A 21,168-nucleotide genomic window follows, 5' to 3' on the forward strand; every position below is an offset into this window, starting at 1 on the left:
TTTGCCTTGGGACAATAAGAAGATGTTTGTTTGCGTGGAACGTTTGTCTAAATACGATAACCGTGATGTCAACGAAGGCACGGCTAGATTAACTCTGCAGACTAACAATACCTTGTCCGATCCAAAAGGTCTGTTGAAGAACTGATCCACCCAGTCACAGTAGATGTTCCGCATGACAACAGTTGCCTTGCCAATTGTGACTCTGATGTCTCTGTCTTATCTTCCAAGGTAGACCAAATGAGTCCGCCTCCACTGACCGTAACTGGTATTCTGGCACTGGCGTTGATCTTCATGATCTTCTTTGTATTGATCCACAGCCCTGTCTCTACTGATGTTCTTATCTCGCATCTGGTAGAGGCTATCTGAGTGCAAAGTCAAGGTCATCCAGTTGTGTTCCATTCCTGTTCATCCCTGCTGTGGTGCTCTTCATGTTCCAGGAGGAAGCGGAATGATGACAGTGGACAACCGGGCTGACTGTTTGACCAAAACAACTCTGCACTCCAATTGGTCGAACTAGACGAGGTAGATGATGTCTCTATATAGTCCAAGTCATTTTCTTCCATCTTCTCCAATGTAATTCTTGACATTGTCCAGACCATGATTCCATTGTAGGTCTTGAGATCTCACTTCCTCTGTCTCCCAGTTAAAATTTCAGCTACCATTTACTAATTTAGAAGTGACACCTTCAACTTTATAACCTTTCCTGTAATTCTCATGCCAAGAACTGCCAACTCTCAAAGTCTCTCTCTGCTCGATGTGACGGCGGTAATGAACATTGACGTCCCTAGGGGTCGCCAGAGGGTTTTTTCTTTTTTTCCTTTTTAAAGCCTCCCTTTCAGCAGCCACTTCAGACGGATCTTTGACTTGTCCTCAAAGAAAGTGACAGCAAGTGTGTTGACGTAGGGGTGGAAGCCTGCGCAAGGTTAATGCTGCTAAGTGATGGATGAATTTTTAAGCGGTACGCTGTGTACACATTAGTGCCAGTGGGGACACGCCCAGCATGTGTGCTGTCTTGGCCAAACTCTCTTCCACTGGTGAAGACTTTCTCGAAGGTTCTAGTAATGGTTTTAAGCAAATGGGAGGAGTCTGCAAATTTATAAAAAAAAAAAAAAACTAGTAACTCAAATATTTTTTTAAATGACTGCAGCACGTAACCATTGCATGTCAGCAGTTACGAGGACGATTGTGTTTGTTAGAAGACCATGCATCTGCTTCTTGCAACTACTGTGGTTAACACACCATTATACAACTTACCCTGGCACTGTCTATTAAAGTAGGGCGGCAATTGGGGGAAACATGCTATATGTTTATTTGCGCTAACACCATCAGTGCATGCGTTGCTTGGCTAGCTTTAGTATGCGCGTGTCAATCTGTGTGGGTATCTAATAGGCGCGCTTACTGCAGTGTGACTTATTAAATCCAACGTCACGGCAACCTCCCCGGAGAGCTGAGTGGCAAATACAAGCATTACATGCAAACACACGCTCGTCAAAACTTCAAACATTACATTCAGAGATCGAAATTAAAAGCTTGGATATCTGGCTTAATTGGGCATCAATGAATCGTTTTCAAGTTGACTATGATTCCCAGACAAACAGTCGTGAAAATCGTTCAGATGAGGTCAATATATCATTTGGCGCACATCAAACTTCTTTTATGTCGCTCGCTACACTTTAATTAAAATACCAAGGTATTAGACCGATAACCACGTTTTGGGGCATTTTTTGTCAGGCTTACACAAAATGGAAGTTGGTCATTGTTTTGGCTATGAGACTTCATCAGTGTCCTGTCAAGTCAAGATCCATTTACTGTGAGGACATTATTACGTCGTCACACGGACACACTGTCATTGGCGAGACTTTTTATGATGTAATATTACACCATTGAGCAACGTCTGTTAATCGTTGTACGACAATTAAAACAATAGCAATCCAGTTGGCGTAAGTGGAAGGTGTACTTTCCACCTGGACGGATTAACATGGGATATATGCGGCGTACATGTATTTCCGTTACGGACACACACCTCCGCATTCATATCCAGGGCTTTACACCTCCCCCGTTTTGTCTCCGGGGACAGTGCTGACATTTTCTCCCTCATTTGAAATGCATGACCCGAGCCACACTGGTGTACATGTGCACAGCCCTTATGCGTATTTGCTGGTGTGCCGCATGTAATAGTGTGTCGGGGGGGGGGGGGGGGGTATATAAGGGATGAAAGAAATAGATGTGAAACAAGTAGGAGGTGGGGGGGGGAATAAAACAAGACGTGTCTCCTGTGGTGGCAGAACATATGTTAAGTCTAAAATTGCCACACACATACAAAAACACTTGTTCAGGTATTTACGTCAGTAAAACACCCATTCCCAATGAGAGCAAACATCATTTAGACAAAAGCAGTGCTTTGGCAGCGCCAGTAGTGCAGTGCCTTGTAGGCATTTATCATATTACGAGAGGGGCACTGCACTCGGATGACAGTTAATAATGATGAAAGTCCAATTAAGACTGTCTCTAGAGTTAATTAAGGTTTTATGATCGGACACAGTAACACTAAGCACACTTGAAAGGTCACAGGTCACCTTTCCAGGCCAAATCAATGGAAAGGTCCACATGCTAGCGTATGCATCACCTTTGTTCATCCGCCGCATAGGATCACATTTACTCGTCGATTAACTTTTACAATTACCACAGAAGGTCAAGTATGGCGGCAAAGCAGGGCTACATGTTTAATTACAGAAAGGTTGCCGTCGTAGGTTACTATTTATTCACCGCTAGTGTTTCTCTAACCGAGGTTGCATCCAAATGTTTTACCCCAATTTTTGGCTGACTGTTCTGTTTCATCTTGAGAAAAGAAAAGCTCCTTTGAATGGGATGTGCATCTTAAGCCCAAGCTGAATATTAAACAGTCCAAAGTCCACAATGGCAACATCAGACATGTTTGCTTTTTTCCTTTTTGGTGCGCAAACAAAAACAGGCTGGCTCCCTGTCAGTGAAAAGGCCACATCCATTATCTGACTGAGTGAGTGCCTTTGTCAGCTCACACTTGAGCAGTGTCACTACAACTGATATCGCGACTTGATCACGCTCGCACGAGGAACATGACACAACACTTAAAAATACACTCCAAGTATGCTTTTAAATCTTGGTGATATTTGGAGTTCCGGGTAGCGTCTCACAATTGTTTTTATTTGACTATTCAACATCTAGGAAGTTTATGATGTCATTTATTAAACTTTGATTTTTCATTCAAAATGTTTTCTGCTTGACTTATTTTTGATTTGGCATTATTTATTTAATTGGCAAGCACGCAGCCGGTGAATTGACTATTTAAACAAACCTAACAGATGGGTTGGATTTCTGTTTTTGAGTTTCTAACTATTCTATTGAGTTCTCAAAGTTTCAACTTAGAAAACTCTCAAGTCAATTTAATTGTGATTTGCAAAGAGCTGAAAATATCCCGTCACGAAAACAGAAGGCTAGTGCTCATTATAACTTTCAATCATTGAAAACTAGGGATGCTTATTGGGCATAATAATGAACACATTTCGTCCAAATAACAGAACCAAAACAAAATTAGCGATTCAGAACATTCCCACATGATCTGACTTTTGAGCCTACGAAGACGGGCCACCCAAAGCAGGCGTCCTGGCCGCCCTGGTATGTGATCAGAACGCGGCTACCGCCATTCTAAATGAACTTAAGTGAATAATGTGAAAGAAAAGAGCGGAAACAAAAAGAATAATTATTCAACATGGTGTGTGTGTGTGTGTGTGTGTGTCCGCGCGATCATCTGTGATTCCTTCTCATCAGCACAATATCAAACCGCCTCTGACATGATGCTAAATAATACATCACTCCCTTTCTCTGCCGCCCGCCCGCCCGCCCTCATACACACATACATACAAATGCATACAAGCGTGCATGTGTGCTGCCCCATGAATTAATGATGGTCTGGCAGTCTTCACAGGGAAAAGTGCATGTGTGGAGATATCCCACAATGACATCAAAGCAAGAAAATCTCATTCTTAATATGAAATTGCATGGATTGGAAGAAAGCATCGAGGAGTCTTCTACACGTTAACATGGCGGAGGACCTTCCCCGGGAGTTCACATGATCACGTCTTGTTTAGATCGTTGCAGCATGACACTTGCCCCAGCAGGGCCCACACCTTTTGCACTAACTTCCACATCAAAGTTCTTCTGAATCTAAATTTGATCTCGACATAATGAGTGCTAATTTTAGCCACCGCTTCAGCTATTTTTATTGATGTATTTATTTTGTTTCTATCCGGGCTTTCATCTGAGAGAATCACGTCGAGTTGGTTACCTGCCGCAAAAAAAGGAAGAGTTAATGTGGACGTTATGGGAAGAGGGAAAATGGATCTGTGGCATTCTTCGAAGTCAGCGCCACACGGCAGTACGGTAAAAAAAAAAATGGGCCATGACCTGAATTACTTTCCAGGCCAACGAAAAAATGGAGTCCCACAAAATCAGTCGTTTTGGAGAGCAACCAGAGTTGAAATCGATTCATCTGTCAGTCGGCTGGCCGGTTTTAAAATTGCACTTGGAACAGGCTTAATTTGCACGCTCTGTGCTCAACTTTCGAAACCGTCCATTTTCACTGACTACAAAAATGGAGGCCTGGCACTTTGGATACCGCAAAGAAAAAGATTTGTCTTTTTTTTCCGCCGCCGATACATCTGAAACGAAGAGTCTTTGGTAAGTGGGTTCATCTTGAAAATGTCCCACTTTTTGGGTCACACCGTGGCACTTTTACCGCCCGACGCGATCGCTCACACAACGCGGGCCGGGCTTGACAGCAGCTCGCTGTGGAGAAGGAATTAAAGTGTCACCATTGACAAGCTGAAAAGTGAACATGTCAAATCCTTGAGAACTTTCTCTGAGGTCCTTCAAAGATGCTGGACTTGGGGGGGGGAAAGGGAGGCCTGCATATTGCCACGGTCCACGAGCAACGCGGTGCCTTCAGGGACATTTTGTAACTCACTCCGAATCTCACATTCAAGCTTGTTTTTTTCCTACAGCTTGTAAAATACAATTCTCTTCTTATCACTCTCCTTCAGATTCAGTTTTTTTCAACGGAAAAAATACGAGAGCCCATCACAACCTTGACTCGACTGAAAACAACATCTGCGAGAAGTTTTTTGCTCATTCAAATCGAGGCGAGCTGTGCCTCATTTTTTTTCGCCAGCACTGTTGCTGCAAACACACGCATACACACACACACACACACACACACACACACACACACACACACACACACACACACACACACACACACACACACACACACACACACGGTGACACGTTCTGACCTTCGTAGATGAGCTTGAAGCCGTGTGCGGAGACGGCAAAGTCGCTCGTCAGCCTCAAAGAGAAGACATTCCCGGTGCTAGTGACCGGAGGAGGCACCTGGAACCCGGTTAACCTACACAGGCACAGAAAGAAAATACATCAACAACACTGTCATCATTTCTGAGTTGCCTCATAGTCAGCAAAACACAACCTGAAATTTATTGGCCTTTATTTGATTTAATTATTAGGTTTTATTTGATCTAATGTCAAATTCTACCAATGGAGCAGCCTACCAATACTATCATTTTGAATTAGTCTATTACTCTCAAATTAGAAACACATGCATTGTAGACTGGGAACTTAATATATATAATATAAATAATAATGAAATAATATAAAATATACCATATATAATGTAAGATAAATCTATCAAGTACATTTTCAACAGCTGTAACAAAACGCTGTCTACATAAAACAAAGAAGAAAGGAAGATAAGGCACATAATTACACACTAATGCATTTAGCATCTCATTAAGAGGTTTTTAATCATCGAGTCAAAAATTGGTAACCGCACCGAGAGTATAGACGGTGTTGAACAACAATAGCCGCACACGCAAATTGTCTTCCAGGAAATCATCTTCCTATTTATACTCGGCCGGTTTGATTACACCACTATTTGTGTTTGCTCCCCTCAGCCCAGCCTCTGAGGTACAACGCGTCTCCATTATTTCAAAGTACATTTTAAAAAAGGACCAAGCGCTGGGGGTGCGTGCGGTAGCTCAGTGGAGTGGGCTTTTAAATAAATCATGCAACAAGATTAAAGCTCATAGACTTGTGACATCACGCTGTTGCTTGATATATAAACAGGAAAACATCCAGGAGGAAGCACAAAGGCGACGCTGCAATGGTGGATTTTCTGAAAGGAGGCACCCAACTATATCACTTTTTTTCCCCAATTACTTTGATTGATTTTTCAATATTGTCTTCGGAGCTATAAGAAAACGGACGTGCATAAAAAGTGTGGAAAAAGACTTCACTCTTTTTCGATTCATATGGATCTCCGCAGCGGTTAGCTGAGGTCGTAAAGTAATAGTTTTGGTTTTAATTGACTGAAACATTGTAAAAAAGGAAATTATATATTTTTTTACATATAAATATGCGGATACACAAAATGCACAAGGCAATAATAGATAATAAATAATACCTCTGTGAGCTAAAAAGAAACTTTGGCTATCGCTGCCAAATAGGCCAAAAAGGGATCTTGTTGCAAAAAGCACTTGGTTCCAAAGAGCCGTCTTCGAAAATTCGCTTTCCAACATGTTCTGACAGTTGGCTTTGTTGTTGCCGACCTAGCTTTGCTCCTCGCACTCTCTTCAATCACGCCTTTTCATCTTTTAGACCGCACGTCCATTTATTCATTTCTTCGACAAACATGAGTAAAAGTCTCCTCGGTCTCTTCTGCTCTCTGGAAAACAACTGCCATCCTCTGTTTGTGCAAAGACACTTTTCTAGCAAAGATATAGCAAGTTGTTTTTATTTTTTTAATCATGTCAAATATGAAGATAAATATGAAAGAGACCTGGCTGCAGAAACTCTTGAACTCGTTTACAAGCCGGGGCTATCATTAAGCACATCTGCCACAGTATTTGTTAAAAAGGCCCAATTACTTATTTTACTTAGTTAGCCTCCAACTGAGTTTTGCATTTCAGACTAGCATCAAGCTAGCTGATAGACTTGCATTTTGCACTTATGGTAACGTATTCTCCACATTGAAATAGATTAAAAATAAACAATGTCCTCATCGGAGATGGCTGTGTTTGAAAGTACATCAAAATGAGATCGATACACACGATAGCGAGACGTAAGTCACAGCCCGGTCGTCCAACGCTCCTGAATATGCCGTTTAATCAGGAGGCTTTATGGCAAGTCATGCGTGCAGGGTCGCCGGCGGACATAAATCAGTCTCGGTGGAACTGAGTTGCTCCACCCCACCCGGCCCGGCACACTTGTGGCTGTTTTGTTATTATTTTCACATAGTAACCATGACAACTGAGCTGCTAAGTGGCATCCTTGAGTGAACAACACAAAGGTGGGCAACTGTGTCAGTCATGATACCAACATGAAGTGAAATTGGAGGAACGCTGAGTTGCCATGCAGGATCCTCTTATCGGAGAATAGATTTCCAAAATGTCCAATCAAGTTCCACAGCTTATCATTTTCATCTCATCCCAACATCTGTGTTTGCTTTAGTGCCTTGAACGCTTGGGCCTACTACGCTACTGTAGTCCAATTTTGGAAGAAAAAAAAAACTCCGATTTCGTTTTTTGATCAACATTATTATCACTCAAGTCGTTTCTATTCAAACATCTTTTCTTATCGTTTGCCATCACCTCACATTAATTCACCAGCTCCACAGACGTGCACGTTCACGCGCGCTTCCCTCGTTAAGGCCGTTAATGATGTTTTTATCTGAGTTCACAAACGTCTGCTTCTGTTATTTCGCCGCGTTTCATCATGCGGCATCTCGTTAGCATTCATATAATCATCAGATAAACTCTGGTTGACACGAGAGCACGCACACACTGAGGAGGAGATGAGGTCCAGGGGTTAGAATTGTTCAGGTTGGCTGCTGAGTCAAGGGCATGCACATCCATTTTTCTATCATGTTCTTCACTGCGGACATTCACACTTTTTAACTTTTATATTATGTGCAAGGAGGTTGAAAAGCGAGAAATCTCTATCAGTTGAGAAGATTTTTTCCATTCCATCAATACTTTTTCTCCTGTCTGCAGCTTGATTCATTTTCCCAGTCACGTGCAAAGTTCAGGGTCTGGAATCATGTGATTGATTAACAGCACTGGTCTCTGTGACATGTATACGCACACGCAAATATACATATGTATACTCACACATACAGTCACACACAAATGCACACCCATTTTCAGTACGTGTTTACAATCGACGGCGAGTCCTCGGTGTCAAGTAAATTAGTCACTAGCCAAGCCACATCAAGGTTCTTGGCTATGGTGGTGGGCCATTCATTAAATTTGTCTGTCTACCTGTGTTCCTGCACCATTTGTGTTCAGCTGAAACACACTGTCCAATGATGGCTAACTTGCTGCAAACATGGTGGACATCCCACAACAACAGTCCACATAAATGGCAGTCACACCAGCTCTTAGCACCGACAGCCAATTCCTCGCAGGTTCGGGATTCGACGGAACCCCCCCCCCCCCACCCCCCACAGGAAGCGAGGCACTCTGACGTGGGGGGTTGAATAGCAGATTAACCTCGCTGTCAGCCCCAGAGGTTCAGAGGGGAACACGCTGTGACTCAGACTGACAAGTCGTGATGCAAGCTAAACACCAAGGCAGCCTTTTCTTGTCAGGAAATGCATTTTCTATGCATCTTTAAAAAAAAAATAAAATAAAAAAACCACGATCCAAAAAAAAAACAATGCCTCTTCATTTTAAAATTTGCATTTAGATGCTGAGGTTGGACGTTATGATAGATTGATAGAACACATTTCTATAAATAGTCAATTAAAAAAAAGAAAAGCTACACGGACGGAGCATAACTGTTCAACTTCAAATGATATCAGGCAAGCTTTTGGCAGCCATCTTGTGAAAACTGTTCTCCCACTTCAAGTAACAGCAAACAAGACAGGTGGGTAGGCCTTTTTTCCATTTAGTCTCCCTTGCAATGAGTATTTCTGCAAAATGTCACCTGCTGCGACACGCTTTACACATGCTAGAAAAAAAGCAACACACGGATGGATTTGATGGAGTCCACATGGAAAATGGCGCTCTCCGTGCACCCACGACACCGCCGCTGACTTTTATACATTTGCCCTTATGCCGTGCTGAAATAAAATGACTGCGGAGCTTCAATATCAACAGGTCCCCTCCTGCCTGCCCCGCTCACCCCCCCCCCCCCCTCATCTGGGAGCGTTGTGACATGCCTCCTTGAGCAAACTTGATTTTCCTGGCGGTATTTTCAACAACATCCGTAAACAACAGCCCTGCACTCTTTAATAATAAATGTTGTGTACCTCTCTGTCTTCCCGCACCCTCTCTTTTCCTCTCTCTCTCTTTTAGACAGTTGGATAGATAGCGACTGCTGACCCCCCTCCCCACCGCACTCCCCAAACTAAAGCTTGTTTAGGCTTCTGGCTATCCCATCACTTACTATTACACTTGACGGGCATTGGGAAAGAGTACACACATCGGCACACGCGGTGAAAGGGACACACACATGCGCACCCACATCAGGAAAAGGAACTAACACAAACGGACATGCATGCTGGTGCACACACGCACGCACACACACACCTGTGTTGGTCAGATAGGCAGAGACAGATTGCATGCCTCCACTGGCATTCAAAGGGAAGGTGTCAGGCCTGACAGCGACTTAAAGGTACAGTCGTTAGAGCGATAACGGGGGGAAGCGGAGATTAGATGCGCTGCTGAGAGAGCCAGCCAAAGAAGAAATATGATGGCCGGCCGGGGATTAAACGCGTGCGCCCAGCACACGTGGGAGGTCACAAAGTTGAACACATGACAATTGGGTAGGAAATTGACCAAAAGTTAGCCGAGAAAAAATTCAAGTCAAGCACTCCGCCACCAATGACTTTGCATGTCTATCATGTGATGCTGTTTTGCCTGCAGAAAACACATCAACACACAAGTACGCACGCCCAAAGGCCCCTTTACACATCGCCGAACATGACATAGACACACATCCATACGGATCAAGTGACAAGTCAGACGATGTCTTAAAAGCAAACAGTAAATCTAAGTTCCGGACAGCATTCTAATCTAAAATACTGCATGGAAATGTAAACATCGACCTTGGAAATGGCAGATAGCTTCATCGGGAAGCTGGCCGTATATATTCCCCGACTTGGCATCATGAATCACTTTTACTTAGGATGTCCTTCCAAGTCCGGTTTCAGGCGGCGGCGTGGCGCAAATCCGAGTGGACGCTTTTACAAGGTTCAGCGTGATGAATGGTCACGCCGCAACTCCCGCCACATACGGCCACAACGGAACACTTGCTGTTGTGCTTTTTCAACACATAACACATTTGGCAGTGGTCGTAACTAATTAAATTCAGTTACTTTGTGCTTTCCAGCCTCTACCAAGGTCCCAAAAAAGGTAGAGTCAGGTTCAGATAAGGTGGAAAAGAACAGCGACATGGAGGGACGGGAACCACAGAACATTAATGATGATGGCAACGGATTCGGACAAGCAAGATATTCCCCATTGGCCTTCTTTAACCCAAACTAGTGGGAACAATGTTGGTAGCAGAAAAATGCTTGTTGCAAGGTGACAAGTATTCTGTATTTCTACTAAAGTCTTGCCAGTCAAAGGTGCTCCCCGGCCGGGGCTTGCTGTTTGCCAAACACGCCATTAATACGACCATTAAATAAAAGCAGTGACATTCGCAGCGTGCTCGGACATACAGGTGGCGAAGTAAAAGGAATAAAAGGCATGGCCGTGCTCCTGTTCCACAAGCGCAAAGCTTTCCAGGGGTCACTGAATGATGGGATGATTACGCGAGTGATGGGTTTTGGTCTCAACCCTAGCGTGATATCTGCCCCCTATCGCATGCCTACTGGGGGACTGGGAACAGATGTTATGGATCCCGCTATCATCGCAGCACCGGATGAGGCCATATTGTTGGCAAAAGTGCTTTCCCGTCAACGCCAAGGCACACCTGCCGTGTTTTTGGATGATCTGGTACCGAGCCGTGGGGAGCATATTTGGGGGGGGGGAGGGGGTCAGTGTCCTTGTATCCCTCACCCTCGCTCCGCCAGAGCACTCCTGGCACAACTGAAGAGAAATAATAAATAATAACCCTGCCCTGATTTGCCTGTACATGTGCCATTAGGTCGCCTGATCCCATCAACGCATAAAAACAACATTAACGCTACTTTCCGCTGTTCCATATTTTTAGTGCTTGCTAAATTATTTTGTATTATTGAGGCAGAGTGTGCTCTGTTTTAGCCAAGGCATTCGGGCCACATTTTGTCATCTCGTTTTAATGTTTAAAAACACCAGGCTGGCAACCGCTGCTGCATACTAATCGTAATACACGCACACACACACACACTCATACACTCGAACAGACTTATTAGTGTGGCGCTAACATTTTAAGAGTTTGGGGATAACAATGGTCATTACAAAGCGCACACACACCAACGGCAAAAGTAGGCCACGGTCCAGTGAGGAAACATAGTCTATAATGGTCAAGTGACAGACGGTGATTAATTGATACGTCAACAAAAGGACCGTGTCCATGTGTTAAGGTCACTACACGCTCTTTTTAATTGAATTCTTGTATTTGTGTCTGCGAGGATAATGGAGCGAAGCACCGGAGCAGAGAGTAACACGCATTGTTCCCGTTCTGCTTTTTTTCCCCCGACCGACCGACCGAACGTCCGCTCCATCGGTCGCCCCTGCCGTGGCAACGTTTCAACGTCATTAGGCCGCCGACACAAAATCTTTAAACACGGCCGGTCTCGTAAATATGTGCGCACACCTGAACGATTAACGATGCTTTAAGAGCAATGCTTTACTAAAAACTTCTCCTTGCTAATGAGGGCGGCATTAGGGAGCTTGGGCTTTTCTAGGATTTAGTGGCATCGTCGCACGGCATTAGAAAAGAAGAAGTTGCCAAATGTAAGCGATATTTTTGCTAACAGCAAAAATCCATCGTTGAACTGATTCAACTTCACTTCTGTTTTCAATTTCCGATGGTGTTTATCTGTCCTTGTTGGAAACCCCCATATACAAAATGGTCACAAAAATAAGCAAGAATGAAAGTCAGACGACTCAATTAAGTGCCGCTGAGATAAAATGGGCATAAAGCTCAAGGCAGGACACAGCCGGACGCCTTTTTACAATAATTGCATTTTCACTCCCATTTGAATGAGCTCATTTGTTGTGATTAAAAAAAAATCAATGACAACAAGAGAAAGCGGGCAGGAATATCAAACAGAATGTTGAGGTGCTGCAAAACTACAAGGTAGTATGTGTCCTCCAGCTAACCCAAAACTCCAAAGCCAAAAAGAAAAGAACAAAACCATGGAAGAGTCCAGATGGTGGACAGTAGAGGATCCCGCAAGCCTTCTGTACGATTGAGTCACCCCGTTTCTGTGAGTCACGCTCCGAGGAAAGAATTCCACATCGGCATCAATGCAGGAGAACCTCAGGCGTCGGCACTGTTGTCTTTCAATAACGAGACAGGCGCGTCGATCCTTGCCTACGCAGCTCACCGCTAAACATCCTGTGGGAAGTCAGGTGGGCGTGAGGCTCAAGAAAAGACTGCACAACCAAACACTGAATGGAGAGGAAAAAAATGCCTTCTCCCAATAAAATGAAATGTGGATTTTTTCCCCCCCAAAAGCCTGCAATTTCTTTTTTTTTTAAACAGAATGACTAATGGCGTTAGAGCCTTGAGGTCTGTCAATTTGTTTTGATTCATATTTTGAGTACTCTGCGATTCATAAATAAAATATAGTGACGTCTGCAAAGACATTGAATGATGACCTCCACACTGCCATTTTCTAATACGAGAACCCCCGGCCACCCACCCACTCCCTCCCTCCCTCCCTCCCTCGCATCATCTTCTCCGGCCTTTAAACTGAGCGCCATTCTCGGTTTTCTCATTTTTGGTCTTTTGGCCCTTGTCGCTTGCTCCGATTCCAGGCTGCAATTGTCAGAAGGCTTGCCAAACATCCGCTCTCATCCCCCCGGTAAAGAGGGGGGGGTAGAGGCCAGCTCTGTGGCTCATCAAAGTGATCCCTCCCAAGGGAAAGAGCACGCCTGACACCTGGGTGACCACCCGCAAGGAGGTTGTGAGCGTCAAGAGGCTAATGGGAAGCTTGAGGGGATTACCAGTTTAGCCGCTGGGATTACTGGACCGCTCCGCACACACCAAAAATGCGGCGCACAAAAAGACACACTGCTGAGTGTATTTACCAGACGGGGGAAAGTCATCCAAGACATATTGGCTGGCTGGCTCTCGGTGGCCCTCCGTTCAAAACAACCCCCGCTTAAGTCGACAAAACCGCCGGGATCTTGTCGCAAAGATAGTCCGACGTCATTACGACAGAGACGTTGAACTCGTACGACGAGTCGCCCAACAAGTGTTTGCTCGGTCCCTGCGCCATTATGTAAAGGCGCCGATCCATATTTATGAAAAGTGGAGCAGCGGGTACTTATCTTTGTCTTTCCGTGAGCACTGCCAAAAACTCTTAAGATCTGCCATTCATGATTCACCAGCCAGGAACATTATGCGCTTTTATTAGAGATACATAATTCCTAATTTTAGACTTTTTGTTGGATTTTATGTTTGAACAATCAAAACACTTCACACTTGTCAGGAAAAAGAGTCGCACAAAAACCTGACGTTTAACAGACGTGAAAATCTTAAAACTTAACTAGATTTACATTTGGTCTTTTTCAACATGCCATCAAAGTCAGCCTTTTTGCTCATGAAATCTATCTAAACTCATTTGGGGTACTCGTATGATTCTTCCCATTGTAAAAGTCAAGATTGATTCGGGCAAAGTGCGAGAACCAGCCGATACGAGCCAGGAGTCCATTTTTAATAAATGGCAAAAAGAAGGACAATGACACAACGCTGGCTGTATTTTTCACTCTTTGACCGAATGGCGCAGTGTTCTTTTGAGATTACAATTGTAATCTGCGGCTGAACGGAACGAGAGCCCGGTTATCGGCGGCGAGTAAATGACGTTGACAAAATGAGTCGACACAGACGCGGTTACTGAAGTAATATTTGAGAAGAGAGATGAAGGAGTCCATTACAGGTACAGACAGAGACAGACTGGATGATGCTAGATAACGGACACCAAACCAAAAGCCCGACATGCACTAATACTGTTACTCATTTTTACAGCAAATCCAGTGACAAGAAGCTGCCTGCTCAAAGAAAATGTAAAAAGTCATTTCCTAAATGGCTGTTAGAAGCTTCCAAACTTCCCGTGAAAGCCTGCCCCCCCCCCCCCCCCCACCTCCCCCTTAAAAATAGTCAGCTGCATCTTCCTACACATCAATTACAACACATCAACTGAAATGCTGATAGAGAAGCCAAATGTCCTTAGTTCACCTTGTAATAGTCTGAAAATCCACTTACTGCTATTAAATGTATGCTGGTTACTCCAGCATTATTCTCTTTTTACAACTTGCTCAGGCTTGAGCTAAAGGGGGGCCACAGTGGGCACAGGCCCCCCTGAAATATGCCAGATGATTTTCCAATTTTTCCCAGATTTTTTTGAAGAAGCATACAATTAATCTTAGGGAAATTTGGAGGGGGGGTAAGATGCCCCTAAGAAAAAAAAATCCTAGCTCCGCCAGTGCAACTTCTATTGGTGGCATATTTAAGCACATAATCGTCAAGGTAGAGGCAACAAGGGGTCGAGTTAAATTACCCATAGATAAAAAAATATAAAACATTAAAAAAAATAAGGCAGCCTATTATCGCTTCCATCTTTGTAGCCTATAGGCAACGTTATTCACAAACACAAAAGAGCTGCACAACAAAACAAACACACACACACACACACAAACACACCTCTTACCCTCCTACAGGGCAGAACTGATGCGGCAGGAGATGAAATATGACAACCTCAGGGGTAAACACACCTCCATTGGAACTCCACACACACACACACACACACACACACACATTTAGTGTACAGCTACATACACACTCAATGGCATCCCCGCTAAAATATATTGCGCCAGCATCAAAAGTGTTTTCATGACCTTTGTATTTATATTCTAGTGTTTCCTGTGTTTATCCCTTTGAATGTTTTTTTTTGGCTACATTGTCCTGTGTTGTGTGTTGTGTGACCCCCGCGTGTCCCCCTCAGGAGAAAATATAAGAGTGACTTATTGAGTGTAAAAGGGGGCATTGCAGAAGATTACACACAACAAAGCAGGTCAGAAGTGGAACGGCCAAAGACCGCTTTGGATGGTGACAGATCATACAAATGGTGCTGAAGCTATATTAATGTGCAAAATATGACAAGAGACTCCGTGTTTAAAGACAAAGTGAGCGTGATGACGTTAGTTAAGGTGAAATTCTCTGCGGACGCTTGAAATCAAAATAAACAGCAAACATTATATTCCCATTAAGAGGCCATTGAGTGAAAATACCCTGAATAAATCACACGAGACAAGCAGCCTAAACTCTGCTCACCTTCTTCACCTCAAACACAATAACTTTCTATTGCTTTTTTTAAATCCCCTATACGGAGTCACAACCAGCGCAATGCAATTGGAGACACGCATCACGACATCTTCACTTAGCGAGCGAGTGCAGCAACCTCTTGGCCCTCTCCAACAAGCTCATCTTTAGCCCCAAGTAACCTTGGCGTTCACCCGGCTGACCCGCCTAAAGACGGATGCCCGACACTCCGGCACATATACCCTCGCATTGATTGCTTTTCTAAGGGCTTCTAACTTCTTGCGATTGTTTTTTTCCCCGCCTCATCTGACCTCAGTTGTACTCCTCATTGCTAGCATAGCATCATATTGCATTCGCAGAACATCGAACGGCGGCAATAATGAACTGACGCTTTCAAAAACCCACACACAAAATGCTTCCCGCAGTCAAATCTCAGGGTGAATTATTTAACTAGCAGACATTTTGGGGGGTTGCTGACGACAGTAAATGATGAACTGTTTTGCAAAGAAGTTGACTTTCCACACATTATCAGCAACCAACTTCACTAACTAAACAAATAAATATGCTTTCTTTGTAAAAGACGTCATTCACTGTTTGAATGATTTTTCTTTCCTCATCTTTCTATTTCGAGATTACATTTCCGAATATTGTTTGCCTCCTTCATTTCAGCAGCCGCTGAAAAGCCCGCTTTATTGACTTTGCAATACGCTCGCTGCGTGTGTACGACATTCGTATACCAGACGCTGTAAACACATTTGCAAAGATTCCAGCCTGAGACGCGGCGGATCGAAGCCAATCAGACGCCCCGACGCACCCCACCCCCCCAACCCACTTTGCATCGAGGGCCCCGAGAAGAGCCTTGAACGTATTGAGTTTGTTCTGGTGCAAAACTAAATACGGCCAGCCTTTAAAGCATGCATACGCGCATAAACGTAACCAGTCACATCGAATAATAACCGGGAAGACATCAGATGCGGAACTGAATTGAGGGAATGACGAAAGGGGGCACAAGAAGAAAAAAAAAATGCGGGAACTTGATGCAAACACGTCAGGTTGAATTAGCATGAAACCTGAGAGGAAGCGTCGGCCCGTCTGTCAATCCCACGAGAGGCTCGGTATACAATGAGCAACTTTTCCCGGAGTTGCATGAATACACGCATCGCTAACCCGCTGTAACTTTGCCAACTTGCGCGCGCACACACTCAAAATAAAAACGAGCACATAAACATAACAAGGCTGAGTCGCCTCGTCCTTCAATCAGCGTTTCTCATCCAAAGTGGCTAAATGTTGCCATGCTGCGGGCCAAACTTTTTTTTTTTTTTTTTTGTGCACAACACCAGCGGCTGTCAGCAGGCCAACTTGGAACTGCTCTACGGAACATGCGGCACAAGCGAGGTGCCCTTTAATTAATTATGAAAACTTGTAATTAGAACAAATTGTTGCCATTGAAGTCGTTAACTCATAAATAGATGCAGTGCTGATTAACTTGAGCGTGTCTTTGAAATATGTACAAACCTAAGTTTGGCTCGTCTAATAAATATGTCCACCGTGACATCATCGATACCTTATTTTTTTCACTCTTTGAATATTTAGAGACACCTGATATTTAAAATTCCATTCATTCAATGAGAAAATTCAAACTGCTTATATTTTGGAACCGACAAGTGAAACGAGCAACTTCTTTCCAACAGTCCCAATTATTGCGCAATAACGACACAGATGGCATTTGGACGCCAGCTCGATGTACTGCCAAGGGCTTATTACAAGCCATGACGTCTGTGAGTCAGAGGCAGAGCCGCACTGTGTTTGTTTACGGATTACAGCGGCTACATCGAACACATGAACCTCTCCGAGCTGACTGACTTCCCGTCGCAATTGCAAGCTGTCGAGGCAGTCACGAGTCGACGCAGGACGTCTTTTTACTTCAGCTTTCCCGCATTATCTCCTCCCTGGGCATCCCAAACTCGAATCCCACGTTCACCGTTGCTTTTTTTGGCGTCTTCACACGGCATTTGAACAAGAAAGGCGTTTTTGTTTGAGAATGCTGATTGCGTCAGGCTTCTAAGGGATGCCAGCCAAAGCGTCCCATGGTAAGAGGACTGCTTTCCAGCAACTATCAGGAGGACTCATTTGCATCTTTTGATGACCTAAAATCGCTTCCCCCTCATCTTGCCTAATCCCAGTAAATAAGTCAGACCTTTGCGTGAACCCTGGAGACTTTTTGGATTCTGCTGACTCATGTTGACATTATGACTGTGGACCTTATTGCCTGGGGGAGGTGACACAGGTGTTGGCATACCTTGGCAGATTTTTTTCCTGGATTCAGATCTGATATACATTTGTGGTTTTTAACGTTGGCGTAACCTGCCAATGAACTTTGCGGAACATAACAGATGCAATGCTGGCATCTGCGTTCTTTTGCGAGGCCGAGCCGCTCCACTTACGTTCGCTGTGTGTCAGCTTTTGCTTTTGAATGAATCAGGCAGAGTTTTGAGCTATTTGTTGACGACAACATACAAAGACACACACGCGCACAAAATGTCAACTCTAAATGACGTTTGGCCTACCTGGTCCTGAAATTGGCCGGATGCGGGTGGCCATCGTACAATGACAAAAAGTCGTACTCCTCTTCGATCGCAAAGGATAAGAAGATGAGCTGGATGCGACTGCCTTCTTCCCCGATAACGACCCAAGTGCAGTTGGCCCCGTTAGGGTAGCCGTAGGGGAACCCCGGTGACTCCACGCTGCCGTTTCGCCCCTTGAGGGTGCCGCCGCAAGTGTAGATAAAACCTGCAAGAGAGACCAGAAAAAAACACTTTTAGTTTCCTGCCGCTTAATTGACGATGCTAAGAATGGAAACAGACGAGATTTTGGGTTTAGATAAACGTGCAAAAAAGTTTCCTTGCTTCCATTGACTCAGATGCACATTTTGTTTCTCAGAGAGGTGTTTTATCTCACTAGGCTGAACAATACGTAAACATTGGGAAAAGGCCCCTGAGGTTAATATTTCCCCCGAAGATATTAACCCAGAGGTTAATATTTTCTCATTTTTATGGTGGCACTACCGCCAGAGGAAAATGTTGTGGAGCGCTACATTGTAGTCAGAATACACGCATTTGCAAATACTGGTCACCATTCAGTCATTTCCAAAAATAAAAATGGATGTTCTTTCTGCCGACTTGTGCTCTTGCCCTAATAAAATCCAAACGTGGACAACAGCAGCAGCAGACTATCTTTGCCCCCCTCTTCCCCCTGGCTGTGTTTAACGTAACACTCGGGCAGATTCGCTGACAAGTCCATCAGGGCTTCATCTGAACTTAATAGATTAGAGGATGTCTTGGTCTGAGATGAAGTGGAGTCATTAAATCGGATCGGCGGGTGAAAAGGGGACAAACGAACTGCAGAGCAAACAGAGAAAAGGAGTGTTTTGTTTTTTTTCTCCCATTCACCGCTCCCTGACGTTAGTCACCATGATAGAGAGAAGAGGAAAAAAAAAAAGGAAGATGATTTAAAAGTCATCACTCAGAGCCAGGAGATGTGGGTGGCGGCAAGATGTGGGGGAGGTAGGGAAGATGCAAGATGGAAAGAGAACGAGAGAGAGAGAGAGAGAGAGAGCGAGAGAGAGAGAGAGAGAGTGGGAAAATGAAGAGTACACAGCGGTAAAAGAGATTTCTAATTATGCTGACTGCCAGACCGAAACTGACAGCCCTCCTCAACACAAACACACAAACAGCACAAACCAAAATAAAAGACGCACAAGCACAGCTACAAATAACCGGCCAGAGTGTATAATCATTCCCAGGCGTCCTCAACCGCTTGCACCCATCACTCATGGCGTCGTTTCTTCATTTTGCCATCGCTAACCTCAATCGACCTTGTTTTCGAGCCCTCGATCACATCGCACGATGGCTAACACCCGCAAAAACAAACAAAAGAAAACATCGGGCGGTGGACGTTTATGTTTGTCAATTGGAATTCAAACCTTTACAAATATATAAGACAATGCAAATATATTTATATAACTACTGTATGTTTCTGATGGCTTTGTCTAAGAAATTAAACACTGTCGTGACAAATAGATATCTGAAGATGATTTGAGATCAGCACAGCTTTTAAGTAGACGATAAGATACGATGCAGTGTTCACTAAAGGAGCCGTAAAATGTTTTTTGGGTGGAGTTAAGTGACGTTTCCCGATGGTCAAAGAGATAACGGCCAAACTAGTTTTCTATGCAGGATTTACGCAGACACTAATTGGCAAACTGTCAAAGACTCGGGAAGAAATTGGGTAAGCACGGCGGTGTTAAGAAAGCAAGCGGGCTAATGAAGAATGGGAAGGCTTTGCTGGAAAAGAGCATGCCCACTCAGCAAGAAGAAAAAAAAAGCTGCTTAACGACAGAAATCTTGCTGGTGAATGGAGAGGATTTAATGACTTCTCCATAGTCAGAAAGTCTTCTGGAATAGCTCAGATAGTGACGAGTAAACATGTACACTTGAAGAGCCCTGACTTGGAGAAAGACGTTTTGTTAGTATTAAAATATTAAAATCTTCAAAAGACACTTCACGCCCTAGCAAGCCACTGCCAGTGTCGGTCGCCTTGAGATTGGAGTGGAAAGTGAAACAGCAGGTGAGCTGGCACAGGCAGCAAGTAAGGAGGTATATTTCCACCACTTCCATTATGCTCGACTACAGTCTTAGATGCCACTTGATCACAGAGAAATGGAATTGGACTTTTTTGTTTCCTCACGACCATCAATTCTCTCATTCATGAACAGGAAGAAGAATCCAACTGCGACATTTCCATCGATATTGGACAAAAATAACATGCAACTTGAAATCTTATATATGTGTTTTGTTTTCATCAGTCCAGAAATATTTCGATACATTTTGTTTCAGACTTAAACGTTAAGACCGTTTGATAATTTGGCTATGCTCTCAAAAATGTGGAGCTCTTTGCTTTTCAGTTGTCTTGGTAACTTTACAGCAAGACGAAGAGAATATCTTAAGCCTGTCACAATGCAGGAAAACCAATTATCGGGCTTGTCATTTTCCACAGGGGAGAGGGAGGTATCCTGTGATCAATACGCTCATTTGGTGATGAAAGCAATCTTTTGCTCAACCAGGGGTAACAGCGCTGCCCATTGTCCATGTCCAATCCGTTCACGTCATCTTGCTCCTGTTTGTCCGCCTCTTTGAAGGGGCTATTTGGTCAGATCTCACACTTTCTAATTTCTGATTAATAAATATATTTCGGCCAGTGGAGCACCTGACCAATCCTGACACGTCGCACCGGTAACATCAACCTATCGGGGATAAGATCAGAGTAAAGTACAGTGGTTGAATTAGTTGGGTGTTTACGGATGCAGGGGCGGAGCTACGTGGTGGCCAGGGCCACCCTGGGCCAGTTTCTGAGTTAGCACCGTGACTGTGGATGATCATGTTGATCAACTTCTTGGTTACAGAGGGGGGTTAGAAAAATATTAAGGTCACCCTGGCCATCCCATTGAAAAACAATTCTAGCTGCGCCCCTGGATGGATGCAAAGCTCCCTTTTTTGAGATTTTTCTCAGACAGAAGAAAAGTAAGACAGACAGTCAAAGGTCAAACTAAGAGGGAAAAAAAAAAAAAAGAGGCATCACCAA

General features: G+C 44.0%; 1 protein-coding gene across 1 annotated transcript in view; it reads right to left on the reverse strand.

The window, feature by feature from the left end:
• The window catches only part of LOC119129875 (CUB and sushi domain-containing protein 3-like), a 140,824-nt gene that overhangs the window by 91,198 nt on the left and 28,458 nt on the right, over nucleotides 1–21,168 (reverse strand). Inside the window, 2 exon segments of the mRNA XM_037263228.1 lie at nucleotides 5,331–5,443; nucleotides 18,096–18,318. Coding sequence (XP_037119123.1) covers nucleotides 5,331–5,443; nucleotides 18,096–18,318 — 336 coding nt within the window.

This window comes from Syngnathus acus, chromosome 11, assembly GCF_901709675.1.
Source record: "Syngnathus acus chromosome 11, fSynAcu1.2, whole genome shotgun sequence".
Taxonomy (NCBI): domain Eukaryota; kingdom Metazoa; phylum Chordata; class Actinopteri; order Syngnathiformes; family Syngnathidae; genus Syngnathus; species Syngnathus acus.